Source organism: Dendrobates tinctorius, unplaced genomic scaffold (assembly GCF_039654945.1).
Source record: "Dendrobates tinctorius isolate UK_male_01 unplaced genomic scaffold, ASM3965494v1 ptg000027l, whole genome shotgun sequence".
Classification (NCBI taxonomy): domain Eukaryota; kingdom Metazoa; phylum Chordata; class Amphibia; order Anura; family Dendrobatidae; genus Dendrobates; species Dendrobates tinctorius.
Window position 1 is genome coordinate 4,797,501 of NW_027361695.1, and position 17,923 is coordinate 4,815,423.

A 17,923-nucleotide genomic window follows, 5' to 3' on the forward strand; every position below is an offset into this window, starting at 1 on the left:
GCAATCCGACTAGACGAATGCTGCGCTCCGTTTTCATTGCTGATTTTGTCGAGTTGTAATTCATTTTTACATGCCATGTGATGAGCAGACGGCATCATTTAGAAAGAGCCCTAAATCATTGTTGAACTTGGGGGGGGGGGGGGAATGTTGGATATCTGCTCTTCATTATCTTCTCTTCTATTATTACAGACATCTCAACAGTGAGCATGCATTGGATGACAGGAGCACGGCTCAATGTCGAGTTCAGATGCAAGTTGTACAGCAATTAGAGTTACAGGTAAAACGCCGCCATCGTTTCGCTGCTTCCTTGTTTTCTAATTTAAATTTTCTGGAACGGAGAGTTTTTTTTCTTTTTAATTTTTTTTTTTTTGTGCATTTTTTTTTATTGCACTTCTTTCCGAATGTCATGAATATTTGAATCATCGTCGCTTTAAGAAAATTAGATTTGTATTACATTTGCATCTTAAAGGAATAACTTAACAAAATATAACTAGTTCTTAAATGAATGTATTCTCCAAATAACTGAAAACCATGTTTTATTCCATTGATGTTTAGTCTCTGGATATCTAGATGGACTACATTTTACTCCTGCAGCTCCTGCAGAGGTTGTTTTCTTTTTGTAAAGGTCAATTGACATGGAGCTATCCCAAACATATTAGCTGCGGTGTATTTAATTTTTGTAAACTACTAAGTCATTGCACCCAACATTAATCTTTATTCACACTCCCTATTGTAGGTAGTAGTTCTCCATAAAGGAGTGATGTAAATACTTAGGTCCGAAAACAATGAGAAAGGTATTCAAGGAGTGATACCTTTATTGGCTAACCAGGAAAAATATATTTGCAAGCTTTCAGGGTTCAGAAGGCCCCTTCATCAGGCTCCACTACATTACATTATTTTGTATTGTACAACCATAAAGGAGTCTAAGGGGTAACATTTCTCCTTGCGGAGAGTGACAAACCAGTGTAAGGTGACTTTTAGGCCATACAATGTTCCTCTGGGAAATTAAATATGCAAATTGTCTCTTCACAGAGGAAGAAGACTTAACTTTTGTGCCACCTATTGAAACTAGCAATCCTAAAAGTCAAGTTTAACGAGCCTTGCTGTGTGACTTTGGATAAAAGCCAAACCAGAATCTCAATTTGTAGGTGCATGTTTCAGGGTGTTGTCCTTCCTCAATGCAAAGCAAGAGATCTGAACTGGCTGTATGAGAATCCCTCTGACTCTGGTCTAAGTAGTAACGTTTCTCCTTGCAGAGAGTGATATGCCTGGCATGCCAGTGTAAGGAGACTTATTGGCCATGCAATGCTCCTCTGGGAAATTAGGTATGCAATTTGTCTCTTCAGAAAGGAGGAGGACTTGAACTCTAGTGCCACATATTAGAATTAGCAATCCTAAAAGTCAGTATAGTATTGCATAGCCTGTAAGTCTCCTTGTTGCAGCATATTAGGCATGTCACTCTTTGCAAGGAGAAACATTACCCCTTAGAGCCCTTCAGAGGCCAAATCAAATCTCATACTTTGCACTGAGGAGGGGCAACAACTTGAAACTCTGTCTGCAAATTGAGAGTCTGGTTTGGCCTTTATCCTACGTCATGTGGCAAGGCTCGTTAAAGGGTTGATATTAACTTTTAGGATTGCTACTTCCTGTAGGTGGCACTACAGTTCAAGTCCTCTTCCTCTCTGAAGAGACAATTTGCATCAATAAAGGGTCTCAAGCCCAACAGATAAAGCTTTGATAAACTTTATGACTTTGGGAGGAACAGTAACAATCTAATGTGTATGGTGCTGTTCCAATCACTCAACAGCCATTGTCGAGAGGCAAAAAAGAATTGGGCATACTGAATTTCAATATGCCTGATACTTTTTTCCTATGGGATTTTAAAGGGTCTGGAAACGGCCTATTTGCCTTTCCTGGATGACTTAAATTTGTAGGCTTAGCCTGAGTCAAGTGTGCGTATTTATGGACAAGTCGTGGGTAAAAGAATTTCTTGGCCACCTTAAAGGGTAACTTTTATCTTTTACATTTATGGTGTATATAAAGGATGCCATAAATTTTTGATAGATGTGTCTTTCTTGAGACTAGGGCTCAATCGCAATCTTGTGTCTCAGGAAAGTTGGCCGCGCATGCGCAGCTTGCTCTATTAATTTATATAGGAGCCACCATGTTTTTGGGATGCAGTAAAATATCTAAGATGTTGCTCCTTCAACTATCGCAAATAATTTACTGTTCTGGTCTCCTACTATAGGGCGCAGGGTCCTTTTGGGAGCCTCCCTTATAGTTACACCTTAATAGTATTCATTCTTAGATTACATCGATCCTCAAATCAAGCAAAATTGGAGAATAGTGAAGGGGGGGGGCAAAGAAAGGGCATGCAGATTGGAGAATAGTAGTGGGCATAGAAGGGGCATGCAGATTGGAGGATAGTTGGGAGTAAAGAAGGGGCATGAAGATTGGAGGATAGTGGGGAGTAAAGAAGGGGCATGCAGATTATAGAATAGTGGTGAGCATAGAAGAGGTATGCAGATTGGAGGATAGTGGGGAGTAATGGGGTTTGCAGATTGGAGGATAGTGGGGAGTAAAGAAGGGGCATGCAGATTGGAGGATAGTAGGCTGCAAAGAAAGGGCATGAAGATAAGAGAAAAGTGGGATGCAAAGCATGGGCATGAAAATTGGAAATAGTGGGGGGCAAAGTAAGGGCATGCAGATTGGCGGATAGTGGGGAGTAAAGTAGGGGTATGCAGATTGGAGGATAGTGGGGAGTAATGGGGTTTGCAGATTGGAGGATAGTGGGGAGTAAAGAAGGGGCATGCAGATTGGAGGATAGTGGGACGCAAAGGGCATGAAAATTGGGGAATAGTAGGGGGCAAATATGATTGAGCACTATATCAGACACACTTTTAGCCATGCACCTTATTAATCACATTTTTTGTGAACCGTTACACGGAGAGTATCTTGCGTTCGAGAGCACAAACAATTACAATTGCCATCGTTATTTCTTTCAGAGAGGGAGGGCGAATTGTCCCACGCTGCCATAAAGCGAGATAAGCAGTCACTGCTGCAATTTCTTTTATAACAATTTCACGGGTAAAACGAATAATTAACAATAGAGGTACGTCAATTACGTTGTGTTCCAATTTAACAAAGTTGGCCGGTTGGCTGCCATCATCACGCCGCCTTGGCGAAAAGTGCGACATTAACCCCATGATTTCATGGACCCGCGGTAACTCTTGATTACGCTCAGTGTTGCATAGTTGCCTCTGAATAAAACGACTGCTTTGTATGCAAGGCAGCGGTATGAAGATATATAGAGGGCCCTGGGCTAAATAGGGAAGATAATTACATTTGGAATTTTACAGAGTTTAAAGTCATTTGCAGCTTCAAATAGTCACCGAGAAATATCTGCAAAAACAGACTTAAACTTTCTGCTGTTACTTTAAAAAAAAAAGGGAAAAAAAGGGCATATATCATTTTAATTACATAACATTTTAATTCCTATCTCAATTTGTCTTGTGTCATTTTTGGCTCCTGTGAATCTGGGCCTTTCTTTCTTTACTTCCCTCCCACTGTACTCTTCATTAACCCAGTATGGCCTAATTTATTTCCCAGTATCGTAGTGTGAAGCGTAAATTATCAAGTCTTGCAGAAACAATTACAGGAGGAAGTTGGCGATGTGGTCATATAAATGGAAACCAACCACACACCAAGCAATTATGCACTTTTATTAAGATTTACAGCTGATATATTCGAGTGGAAAGAATACATCAAACACTGAATTTCTCCAGCAAATTTTAATACCACTAGTAGTTTTTATTTTTGTTCTAAATAGTCATTTCCGATTATCTCTTGTTCAAAAGAAAAATGAAAGGTCAATTTTATAAGAAATTCTGACCAAGCAGCAAAATTTAAGTCAAGTTTTGTGTTTAAATTTTCTTTTTTTTATGTTTGGGAATGTTTTTTTTTTCAGATCACAATCTTTGCTAAAAATAAAAAAGATGAATCTTGCAATTTGCACACCGGCCACTGGGGCATTTTTAGGCTTTAACTTCCTGATGTGTCAGGAAATAACACATGTACATTAGCAACGATGGTCAGACTCTGTCCTATTTTTTTGTATTAAAGTATGTAATCAGCGAGTGCAAAGATAATTGTGAAAGAAGGGGAGCCGTGACATCACCTATTGTGAATGGTGTTATCTACTGTATATAGAGGTGTTATCAGTCATTGTACAGGAGGAGGAGGTGAGCTGTGACATCAGCTATTGTGAATGGTGGATCCTGTGTTATCTTTTGTATATAGAGGTGTTATTATTATTATTATTATTATTATTTATTATTATAGCGCCATTTATTCCATGGCGCTTTACATGTGAGGAGGGGTATACATAAAAACAAGTACAATAATCTTAAACAATACAAGTCATAACTGGTACAGGAGGAGAGAGGACCCTGCCCGCGTTATCAGTCATTGTACAGGAGGAGGTGAGCTGTGGTATCACCTATTGTGAATGGTGGATCCTGTGTTATCTACTGTATATAGAGGTGTTATCAGTCATTGTACAGGAGGAGGTGAGCTGTGGTATCACCTGTTGTGAATGGTGGATCCTGTGTTATCTACTGTATATAGAGGTGTTATCAGTCATTGTACAGGAGGAGGTGAGCTGTGGTATCACCTATTGTGAATGGTGGATCCTGTGTTATCTACTGTATATAGAGGTTTTATCAGTCATTATACAGGAGGAGGAGGAGGTGAGCTGAGACATCACCTATTGTGAATGGTGGCTCCTGTTATTTACTGTATATAGAGGTGTTATCAGTCATTATACAGGAGGAGGAGGTGAGCTGTCACCTCACCTATTGTGAATGGTGGCTCCTGTCTTATCAGCTGTGTATAGAGGTGTTACTATTACTCCTTGTGATAGGTCATTATATTAAATCGGTGGGGATCTGATCTGCAGTACCCAGGAACGGGCACTACACGGTGCCCAAAGCTGCGCTGTCATTTCTCTGTACATTGCGGGAGGTGCCGATGACTGAGCCCCATGAAATTTATTATCTAATTGCGTCAATATATGTTCTTAATATAGCGATGATACTGAAATACCAGACTTTACTTTTTACAGTGAAGCAGCCACAACCAGGCCCATGAGCTAAAAGTGCTTCTACCCCAGTACATTATCTCCTATAGTTATGGGGCCGTGTTTATGATTTTTGTCTTGTAACCCAGATTGAAAAAGAAACTATTACCAAGCTAGTTGTTTCTCAGAAAAGTCGAATTAGTACCGTATATTCAATCTGTTAATGTAGACCAGCTGCTGAGTGCACTTTTTTGCCCAGAGGGGTAGACAAAATATGTCTGCTTGCCTGAGCGCCTGCTCTAGTCTGCTAAGAGTAGTCAGAGATATTCTTTACAGCAGCCACATGGATCAGAGGAGCCTATGGTCTGGTGATGACTCCTGTGGGACAGTGATGTGGGCAGGGCAGAAGTCATTGTGCAGGGAGGCAGAGAAGGTGAGCTGTGACGTCACCTATTGTGAATGGTGGATCCTGTGTTATCCACTGTATATATAGGTGTTATCAGTCATTGTACAGGAGAAGGAGGTGAGCTGTGATATCACCTATTGTGAATGGTGGATCCTGTGTTATCCACTGTATATATAGGTGTTATCAGTCATTGTACAGGAGGGGGAGGGGGTGAGCTGTGATATCACCTATTGTGAATGGTGGATCCTGTGTTATCTACTGTATATAGAGGTGTTATCAGTCATTGTACAGGAGGAGGAGGTGAGCTGTGACATCACCTATTGTGAATGTCACAGCTGTATATAGAGGTGTTTCTGTAAATCCTGCCTCTTTAAAGTTAATGAGAAGTGATTTCTAAGTGTCTGTTATGAGACAACTGGTAAGACTTCAGTATTTTTTTACTCTAATTAAATAAAATGTTCTAAAAATGACTACAAATTCTTACTAAATATGTGTAACATATAATCTTTCTTATGACACATGACCTTTCAGAGTTACAATACAATAATATCGAAACAAATAATGTCTCCTACCCAAATTCTGTCTGGAGTGAATCTCTGACCCTACAGTCTGCTATAAGGTCTCCTAACACGACAGCGATGATCTGTGCGGTTGTGACTTACTAATGACAATAAGCAGCGAGAGCAGCCGCATTAAGGCAAGTGGTCTACGATGACCTGAGGCGTAATAATGTCTCATAATTTCCTCATGTATTGTTCATGCATTCTTTCACTTAAATTAATTTTATGCAGAATCGTTGTACAATGTCATAATGTATGCAATGAAATCCTGATCAGGTATCAGTCCTCTGCTCCACGCCGGGGAAGTTGTGAAGGTCTGTTATTTAGGCCATTCTGCATGCACAAGTTCAATTAACTTTTCTTGCTGATGCCGTGCAAAAAATATATTTCTGTCCTCTGTTTCCAATGCTCAGCAACATGAGAAATATGTTAAGCATTAAACTACGACTGCATCCAAAATATGTTGCAAATTTACCATTTTTTTATGTAGAACTGACCACTTGCTCAGCAATCTCACATAGAAGTGTGTAGGTAGAAGAATCCGGGACTCTTTAAGGACCTATGTTAAGTGGTATAACTCATAGGCCTCCATACTTTAAAAATAAATAAATTAAAAGCAAAATTAAAGAGAGTCTGTCAGCAGAAAATGACTGTTCAAACCAAGCACGGGCTCTGAGTTCACTTTTGGCGTGGTTCCCCAACTCCAGTCCTCAAGGCCCACCAACAGGTCATGTTTTCAGGATTTCCCTTGTGTTGTACAGGTGGAGCAATTATCACCAGGGCAATACTAAGTTAATCCTGAAAACATGACCTGTTGGTGGGCCTTGAGGACTGGAGTTGGGGAACCTTGGTCTAACCCATCTCTTACTTTTTATAAACCCTGAGCTGTTGATCAAGGAAGAAGGGGGGCAATATAGATGCAAAACAAGTTAGTAGGATGGTGCACTGAGCTTCTCGCCCTCGCCAAGAGTGCACCAAGTGCTTGGTTTGAAAAGTCATTTTCTGCTGACAGACTCAAATATTATTTTTTTTTATTTTAAAAGGTTCTCATAATTAATAGCTATAGGAATAAAATGAAAGTGGTTCTGAGAAAGTGTTACAATAATGGGATATGCAATCCACTCTCATTGTGCCGATTAAACGGAGTATTCGGGCGACCGGTGTACCTTCTTTATTAGCAACTTGTCTATTTCCGTGTTTGTCGAATGTGAAGGACCTGTCCCGAATAAAGAGGAGTTTATCAATGCTATAGCCCTATACAATGTTTTTTACGATGGCTAAATAGAATATATTAGTAAAGGAAAAAGAGTATTGAAATGTTTTAAGGTTACGTTCCTACAAAGAGGAAGGGCCCATAGCAAGATCAAAATAGGAGTAGGAAAGCAGAGGCAGGAGTTTGACTTCTCTGGAGGACTTCTATGTAATACGTGGACGTCCATGTATCAAATTTTTTGATGGCCATGGTTCCCTCAGAAAATTTTTGAAAGTGGTAGCCTCATTAAAGTCAACACTCAATGCTAAACTCATGCTCCCAACTGGGCACCCTAACAGCTGTTCATCATTGTGGTTTTGTCCTGATGAAGAGGTTTGTAAACCTTGAAATGTGTTGACGAAATGAACCGTATTCACGCTTCATCTTTGTGCTTTATCGTACGTTTGGACTCTGAACCACCGGATTCCTCACCTATAACAGCTGCTTTGGCCCAGGCAGGAGAGTGACTCAACTTTGAAACGTTCCTGGCCCTGCCATTCGTTTTAGAATCTTAAATGCTCTTTCTCTTGAAGACCATTCCTGTTCATGTATCCTATAATGGCATAAGGACTCAGGACACTACCCCGAGTCAGATCGGAGAGCCACTTTGAAAGAGTGACTTCCACTCCCACTCAGGACTTGAGCCAACTATGGATGTTCTTTAATGAAACGACTTGTTGGCCTTGATTCACCATGAAAAATGGTATGGTTCTGAAAGAGGTGACCTCATTAGAGTCAGCCCCCTTAATACTCGGCTCATTTCCCTGTGCACCATAACAGCCATGTAGTTTTGTTCAGTGGCCATCTAAGAATCGGTTGAGTATGACTATGGTGGATACAAACAGAGAAGACCTCTGTGTAACAACAATATATGGGTAATGCACAATTCCACCTATTTTGGAGGTGGTGGGCCCCCTTACCTCTTGGGCCTCTCCACAGCTTGCAGCAATGATATGTCCACCCTGGATTATGAGAGCCCACACTGTTATGAATGGGTCACCGATGAGGAAAACTAAACAAGCTAAGTCACAGAAAACCAGAGAGGTTGGTAACTATGCAGATTGCAGACCCCTGATCCTAACCACACAACTAGCAGCAGCCGTGGAGTGTTCCTACGATGAATCTAGACGCCTCGTCACAGCCGGAGGACTAAATAAGCCTAAAGCAAGAAAAGGGGAAAACTAACTGCCCCAGAGCAGACCACAAAGGAATAGACAGCCCCCACACATGTATTGATGGTGATACAAAATGAAAACACAAACACAGGCAGGAAAATAGGCTGAGCAAACGATGGGGCCCGACTAACTAGAAAGGACAGGAAAGACACTGTCTGCAATCTGCCCAAAAAACCCTGCAAAAATAATGTCCAACACTTCTGATAACAAAATTAACCCTGAAGTCACTAGTCTTCTCCCACTATATGAGCACTCTGAAATATTCTGAGACAGAGCAAAAAAGAGGCCAGTCTAATAAGGGACAAAAAGCAAATTGGCAAATACAGATAAATAAGAGTGGAAATTCAGCACAGCCCCAGCCGGGGCTGGCTGACCACACAAAAAACTGAATAGACCAACAAAATCAAGTGTGAACATTAGCAGAAACATTTAGCTTGAGATGACTGGAACAGAGCTGAAAACCAAGACCTGAAAAGCCAGAAGGAATCACCAGCACCAGAATAGGGCGTCGGCTGTCTTAAATCCAGTCTGAGATTCCAGAGATCCAATCGTTATCCTCATCAGGTGGCAGATCTCTACTAATTAAATCAACCTCACTACCTCCTGTTACCACCAGAGGGAGCCCGGAAGGAGAACTCACAACTGGTAGACTAGAAAATGAGTTCACAACACCACACTCCAGCTGAACAGGTTATTTGTGATACATCCCATAGGAAATAGACCCTAGTGCCAAATGTTAGGTTCCAAAATCAAATTGCCGTTTATGGGGCGTTTTTTTTTTTTTTTTTAATAGGTGCCTGTTTTGAGAGCCTGGGCCCAATTTTGGATTTATTAATACTGGAGACTTCATATCAGTCACTCGGTAGTTTTTCCTTTTAGATGTTATTTTGCTGATTATATGCTCATTTTAAGTCTTTAAACCCCTCCTTGGTGATTATCTTATTGTCCATTACAATCTGCAATTTAAAAGAAAAAAAAAAAAATCCAAGAGCTTTAGGCATCGCCGGTGCAGCAGAATATATGATTTGAGCAAGCATTGATATTATATAATTGAACGAGAGCAATGGTGGCGGAACGTCTGAGACATTGGGTTGAGAATTATAAAAGTCATTTTGTGTGAGTAACGTTCAATCAACCGAGAGGACAAGAATACAAATAAAATGGTTGCTGCAATGATTACATTCCCATATCTTGTTAAGGGCACATACTAATATGGATTAAATTGAAGCCTCAGGTGACGCGGCGTCCTCTATATCATCCTCCCCCCGGCAAGATTAATTATGTGAATTTAAGGATAATTTCAATGTCTTCCCGGACATTTCTGGAGAATCGAGTGCATATAGAAATTGTTTATCAGCGACGCTATAACCGGCCTGCTGACATTTAGTCGCAGGTTCTGAGCGCTGGCTGGCCTGTTAAGTCGGTCATTAGACCTTTAATTCTCTGCATCCATTTTATCCAATATAAAGGCTAAATTCCTTAAAGGGCATCTCCATATTTTCAAACAATTTTGCTTATTGCTCCTATGCCTCAAAAACAAAAATTAAAGCCACTTTGTATAAAGCGTGGAAGGTAAAAATCCCCTTGTATTTCCTGTCTTCAGCTTGTATGGAGATTTATATGTCTCCATGGTTACAGACTACAAAATAATCCCTCTGTGTAGTCTGTTTTTTTCATCCAGATATCCTTCTATTTGTCTTCTAACAACATTAGCGAGGAGGAGTAAGGGAGAGATGGGAGGAGGAGTATGACTAAGCAAGGCTTGTTCGTAGTCTGTAACCAAGGAGACACATTGGTTTGTTACCTTGTATGGCTTTTTTTTTAATCATGACTATTTTATCTTTAAAGTAAACAAAATGATAGCCTCACCATGTCCTATATTATGATTCAGTCAGTCTTGCAGTGTAGTGGGTCTCCAGCCAATAGTCGTGACTTCCGGCTTATGATAGGAATAAAAATTTGGGACTCGCCAACATTTTTTTTTCCTATTTTATCTTTAATTTAGCTTTAAACGTTGCTACAAAGATTATATTTGCGAAAAGGGAACTATGACTAATGACCTATCCTTAAAGATATCAAATATTGGGAGTTTTCTAACTCCTAACACTAATGCACAGCGATACCTGGAGCTGCAGCTGACGGGAGAACATCGTGTACGGCACAGCTCCATACACAGTCTGGTGGCCGTTCTCTGGTACTGCAGCTTAGATCACATTCATTTTATTAGGAGCTGAGCTGCAGTACTCAAGAATGACAGTATTTGGAGCTGTGGTGTTTAGCTATGTACACTGTGATCTTTCCACCAAGGTATCAGCCATGGGTGGACATATCATTGGTGCAACCACACAGGGGCCCAAGAGGTACGGGGCTCCCACTGACACCTCCAAAGCTGCTGGAATTTTGCATTATGAGGAGCTATTGGACTGCAAAGGGGCCATATATTGTTCTTGCACAGGGTTCTGTCTGTATCCACTATTGATTTCGGCTGATCAGTGGGAGTCCTCCCTTATATATTGATAACCTCTCTTAAGAATAGGTCATCAACTTCTTCGCTCTAGGTATACAGAGTATTATTGTAAACTTTCTTCTACCAGTTTTTATATCAAGATGGTTCTTCATCTTGATTTGGCCACTAGGTGGCACAATCTTATTGTTTTATCTAGAAATATTAATTCTTATTTATTTCTTACTTTGCAGCTTTCCAAAGACAAAGACCGGCTGCAAGCCATGATGACGCATTTACATGTGAAGTCAACAGAACCCAAAGCAAGCCCCCAACCTGTAAGTATCCTTTTTTTTTTAGGCTGGGGGGAGTTGGGTAAATTAATTCTGTAGTGATGTCCCCATAGTGATGTAGAGCAGAAAGGGTCTACTTTTATATTGTTGCCTCTATTGCAATTAAATTAATATTGGATGTGGTCTTTTTTTCTCACATTGAAGTATACTACGGTCACCTGTACTTGTTTTAAGGAAAAAAATGGGCAGCAGAAGAGGTCGAAACACTAAGCCCCTTACCTATTGTATGAAACGCCTACCCTTGGCACCCCATTATTGATCAAGTCAGATATGCAGGTAGATTTCTATATGGGGGAATGGCTATCAGGTTACAACTGTTCCCTCCATCAAACAACCTTATCTACAATGGCCGCTCTGCCCACATACTCTCCATAACGCCTATAGATTGCCAATTAGTGAGGGCCACATCTATCTACTAATGAGGATCCCATGATTCTCTTTCTCCTGATAGATGACCTTCTCTAAGGTGGGACCAATTCTTAACAGGCATTAATGGCATATCTTTGCTATATAGAAATATCCCTTTAAAAATGACCTGTCACCAGGTTAAAAGTAGCCATTTTGTGTTCTTATTTTATTCCCGTTGCCCCCTTGAGCATTCCACTTTTTTCTGTTTAAATCCGCCATACGGTTGTAGAGATATAGGCTTTTTTTATGTAGTGCACATTTTTATAGTCTTTACTAAGGGGGTGTGGCTCACTGTGGTAAAGCAGAGGAGCCTAAAGACACGCCCAGGAGGATCCTGTAAGCCACGCCAAATGAAAAGGCCCATAACTCTGGAACCGTGTGACGGATTTAAAAAAAAGAAAAAGTGGAATACTCAGGGGAGCAGTGGGAATAGAATAAGAGCAAAAGCTGGACACTTTTGTTTGTCATGGGTGCTTTACTTGTTCCTCAAGGTAACTTGACGTTAAAGGTGAACTAGTCCGTGATTTTGTTAATTTCTTTATTTTTGCTTCTCACGTTCATACCATTTATTTTCTTGTGTTCGAGACCTCCCAAAAAAAACATTTTAATTTTTTTTTTTTTTCAATTTTCTAACGGTAGGGTAATATTATCTTTCCTACTTGCTCCACACAGTGCTTTTTTATTATAAGCAAACGGGCATGCATATTTTTGACTGCAAAATGAATAGCTTTGGAATTCATACACAGCGGGCTTTCTTTTGAGGAAAGTCTAATATTTCTGCACAGCGCTTTTATAACCATTTATTTAGAGTCCAAAGCGAACCTTTGACAGCCTGAACGTTGTTACAAGCGAACATAAAGCTCACTGATATGTAAACCGACAATAGACTGCCTGTGTGAGGTTTGCTATTGTCAGATGCACAGATTGTTTGGATTAGTCTATGTAAATTTATGGTTGTACCACCCTTTGGAGATTGGGGAGGGGTGGGGAGAGAAAAATCACATTTGTATATGAAAAGTGTCTTCGCTTGCAGGCAATCAACTCCAAGCCTATTTTTTTTATATTGAGAGTTCTTTTTTTTTTTTTTTCTCCCCTTCCATTTGTATAAGAGTGAGTAGCGTGCGGTATTGTTTGCTCGCTGTCTGCTCGATTTCTATGATCTTTTGAGTATGCTGTATAGAACATTTTTCGTAGTGATGTGATAAATTTCAATTACGGGAGAGTTGAGACAGATATAAAAAATATTGGAAATGTGATTGCTAGGCATCGGAATAACAAAAGTAGTAAAAAAAAACATTTAGATTCATGAGTTTAAGTTATTAGTTCTATTTTGATTGGATAGGAAAGTGAAGCATCTCCGGGATTTGTTACGTACAGTAACTTTTTGGCATATGATTCGTATGGAAGTGGCAAGATATTTTTCATTTTATTCAGCTTTGCAAGGTTATGGAATCAAAGCTGTATGCTTTATTAGGCAATGTGAACCTCATGGGCGGGTCTTTAGAATCTTTTTTATTAGCCTTAGAAGAGTCACTCTAAAGTTCTTACTTTACCTTATGTAATGTAGCCAAGTTCTGTGTGACCGGACATTTTTGGAATAACTGACGTAGAAATAGGGTTACTCTTTAGAAAAATTGCAGTTTATAGCCAGCTACAGGGTGCTCAGCTCATAAATGGAACGTAGTTAGCTCAAAATGAGGCAATTTGCTTAGGGTTAATTCTAGGCATCCTCCTTAACTCATGAATAAAAATGAGCGAATAAGGTAGAGGGAAAGGTCAAATTTAACAAAAAAAAATTGGCTGCCACTTTTCAGTTTTGTAAATAGCTGAGGAAGTTGGGAAAAATACTCACGTTGCCGCTCACTTGTCCTGCAGCTGTAGCCCTCCTTCTGGTCCTACGTACAGATTCTTCCTATACCTTTACCTTGCACTGGGGCTTCTGGCACCAAGAAGACCTTTGACGCCACGACACATGGTACTGGCTATGCCTTGGCGACATATATTGTGATGTTGGTGCTGTAAGCCCCTCTACAGAGTGAAGATGCAGGAAGAAGAATGTCCATCGCTGTGCCAAAGGAAAGAAGAAGCCGGAGGCTACTGTACATAGGAGCAGAATGGTGGATGCAGCGTTGGGACTGGTGAGCAGCGAGGCGATTTTTTTTTTTTACACGCTCCATTTTTTGAACAGACCATAGAACAGAATTATAAAAATTTGATTTGCATGTAACAAATTTGAAAAAATTGGAAAATTCTTGGTTAATCCCAACCACATAATTAGGGACACTGATCATTTCTAGACGGATTCTCTCTTGTGTGATTTCTTTATTGTGAGAATTGTTCTTTTTGAGTTGTGGTTATTTGCATGTTTCGATAATTATTTCAGCTGTCAATGTGAGATGACAACACTTCACAGCTCACATGAATCTTGTATCAGAACTGTAAAACTCACAAATTTTCAACAGTTGACTAACTTGTTCATTTGCAACGTAAAAAAAACCAAACAAAAATAATCTCTTTGAGGGCAAATTTGTTGGACCAGACAAGATCGTGTACAATGCTGGTCATCTCATTCTAAAACCTTCTGATGTTGAGACAACTGCTTAAGCACAATGGATCCCTGAAGGCTGTAACCTCTCCTGATCATAACCACACGGAAGGGGTTTGGAATTCCCAATTTTGATGCCACCTCTTCTCCATATGCCTGGAGGTAATAGATACCCATTCTTAGCCGTAGGTTAATGTTGCAGCTCTAGTATTTTCTAACATAGCGCTTGCATATTGGACTAAGCAGTTTTGGGAAAATGGGAATGATCTGGCCACTTTTTTTTTTTTTTTTTTTAAATTTTCAATGACTTCTCCAAGGTCTAGCAGATAAAATAGATTAACCAGGAATCTTCCATGCCCAATAAATTTTGGGTTGAAGCTTTTGTTTCTCGGCACAGGATGAGGATCGTTGACTAAAGCTGATTAGGTCTATTATTTTTATAACTAATTAGTATACTTAATCTTTGTATTTTTTTTCGTGTGCAAAATTAAGTTAATAAAGACCATTCCATGTGTATGTGCTCTGGATGGAAGCGCACAGAGTCCAAATAACTGACCTTGGATACTCTTGTTTGCCACTGTATGGCTCCTACATAAAGAAAGCTTTTAGTGTAATTGTGGGTTTTTTGAGTTTTTTTTTTTGGTAGATTTGTGCTGAATCCATGGGGAAAAAAAAACTTTTGCTTGCCTTGTTGGAGTCACATAAGAGTATAGGCTTACAGACTATGGATTTTATTTCAATAGTGTTAGAGATGAGCAAATCGATTCCCAGGACTGTGGTCCAGTGGCCTCTTCAGCAGCCAACAGACCAGAGCGATGAGAAACATGTTCTAACGGCTTGTCTCTTTTGATTGGTCACTCTCTCAGGAGTTCTGCCCCTGAGGCACCAGGGATCCAAGTAGTTAATAGGCAGTTCACAGGGCTCTTGTCCGGCGACCACGGGTTACTGATGAGGCCGGTGTATGAGGGTCCTGCAAATTGATTCGTTCATCTCTAATCGATACCTAGAACACAGATCTGTAATATATCCGTGTTCATGGGCCCCAATGGAGACAAAAAAAAACATTGAAGTGAACAGTTCATGATTTGCTTCCGTGAGACACTTCAGGTGTCTATAAAAAAAAAACAACCCAGAACTATATTTTAATTAGAAAAGTTGTCAACAACATTTTGTATATTGTATCTGGGGGATAATTGCTTTTTCACTATTCCCAAACGTCACACAACTGTCATCCATGAAAAGAGGCAATATAATTTTTTTTCTAATGGCTGAGCAGTAATTAAGTTTTTCCGACAGTGCACCAATTCAGACTTGACCTAAAACATTTAAAATAACATTTTCAAATCAACTGCTTGGTAAAATATTCCATTCTGTATACTGTATTTCTTTTCTCTCTAAGCGGAAAGCAATTAAGGATATATATATTCCCCCCCCCCCCCCCAAAAAAAAAAAAAGACAGAAACAAAAATATACAATAAATAGAAATAAGCATTAGCAATTAAACGCCCCATAAAACTATGCTGGAACATTGGTTGAATAATAACGTAACATTAAATAGTTGAATTATATGGTTTAGATGTTTGTGCAGCCAGGAAAACTGGTATAGAAAAAAGCATCGATAAATACTTCCATTGTTTTTAACTTGCGTTAGCAATTTTTATATTTAATAAGGATGTAAATGACTGTGGTTCTAAAATTTGTGTTACTAGTTAATTTCTATTAGCATTTATTTTTTTGGTGATTTGCAACATTTTAGTTTTGTGCAGTTATTTAAACCCATCAAATATTTACGGAATTGAGTAACTATCCAAAAACATTAAAATAAATGAAATTAAATACAATATTAGAATAAGTATGGGAAAATAAGAAAAATAAAGCGTTGTGTTAGCTATGGGAAAATATTAAAAAAATCTAAAAAAAATAAAGTATACGTACGGCGCCATGCTATGGGAAAAGAAATTTAAAAAAAATAAACATTCAGTGCCAAAATACCTACAAAAAAATGAGAAACTAAATAAAATAGAAATACAGCATCATGCTATATAAAAAAAACCAAATAACATAAAAAGGTAAAAATACAATACCATGCCATCTATGGGAAAATGTAAAAAAAAAAATGTAAAGACGTAAGATAAGAATATAGTACCATGAAACCTAATAGAAAACATAAGAAATATCCAAAACATTAAAATTCTGCACCATACTACAAAAAAAAAAAAAAAAAGAGAAGTAAAATAAAAAAATAAAGTGTTGTGCTATGTAAGAAAAAAAATATAAGACCTATAAAAAAAGTAAAAAAAATAGTGTCATGCTATCTAGGGGAAAATACAAAAAATATAAAAAATAAAAATACAATGTTGTGCTATCTGAAAAAAAAAAATGTAAAAAATCTAAAGTAAAAACACAATACCATGCTATCTACGGGAAAAAAAAATATATAGTACCATGTATCTCAAAAATATAAGAAATATCAAAAATAATTCTATGCTATACTATCTTCAAAAGAGATAAAAATTAAGATACAGCGCCATCCTATGTAATTATGACTATTTGAAGGCAGTTTGTTTGCTATTATCTAAGAACTTGAAAATTTTAACTTCATAAAAAAGCTTTTTTTTCTTTTACCAGTGACCTCAGACGACAGGAGTTGTCTCTTTAAAATTGTCATCTCGCTGCTACTAACTGCCCATCTATCCAAGTTACTGTCTCCAATCTTTTGTGATTAAAGCCCAGAATTTCAGTGCAATTAAATCATCAATTCTGACCCTAAGCAGACTGACGCGGCTAATAGCAGAAATCTGTGCCCTGGAGCATGCAGGAGAACACCGGGCTGGCCAATTTTGTTGGTCGGGGTGGTGTGTTCGGTTAATGCTACGCCCCTTAAAAGGGTTAAAACTCATCTTTATGTAAGTAAAGATATAAGCATGTCTTCATGATCTCTGGCTCGTCTTCTCGTGTAATACATTTAGGAAAAACAAAAAAGATACAATTATGTGTACTAAGCGGGACAGTTAATGGAAATCCATTTTGATTAGGGGGTTTACATCACTGCCTGTTTATGAAAATTACTGATGACTCATTCATCATTTTATAAAGATGCTGTAGCCAACAAGGAAAGAGCTTGAGATCTTCGTCATATTGTAGTTCACAAATTGAGAGCAGAGACTAAAGAAAATGAAAAAAAAAAATGTAAAAAGAGTTGGTGAATTTTTTGGGGGAATATGATTAAAATAAATTTAATACGTGGTTTTGAGCTATTTTGAGATGGGGAGTTGGTGACAGAAACTGGTGTGAATAATAACAAAATTAACGTAGTCTTACCAGGCCATGCCCCAAATAATGCTAAAAGTTGAATTTCCTTATGGCTCCTATATACAACCATATGTACGTATGTGGGAAGTGCACAGAATTATTTTGTTTCTCTACAGGAAGTGGGGGTGGGTCTTTGTCTCTCTACCGGAAGTGCGGCAGGTCTGTCTCTCTACAGAAAGTGGGGGCAGGTGTCACGGGGCAGTAGGGGGAAAACGGGAGATGTGGAACCTCGGCCCCTGAACTGCCCCTCAGGCTAAGGAGGTGCCCTGACTTTCCTTAACTTGGGGGTACACTTGATGGTAGTGAGGCCCAAGTCCCCGACCTGTCCCTATCTCCTGTTTAGCCCTGAGCTAAACCCACAACCCCCTCCCCAGGAGGTGAGACAGGGAATA

General features: G+C 39.1%; 1 protein-coding gene across 17 annotated transcripts in view; it reads left to right on the forward strand.

The window, feature by feature from the left end:
* Positions 1-17,923, forward strand: part of FOXP1 (forkhead box P1) — a 794,287-nt gene that overhangs the window by 741,201 nt on the left and 35,163 nt on the right. For all 17 annotated transcript variants that reach the window (XM_073569710.1, XM_073569708.1, XM_073569704.1 and 14 more), the window contains 2 exons: positions 190-277; positions 11,168-11,251. In XM_073569710.1, the coding sequence (XP_073425811.1) occupies positions 190-277; positions 11,168-11,251 (172 nt within the window). The remainder of the gene's footprint in view (positions 1-189; positions 278-11,167; positions 11,252-17,923) is intronic.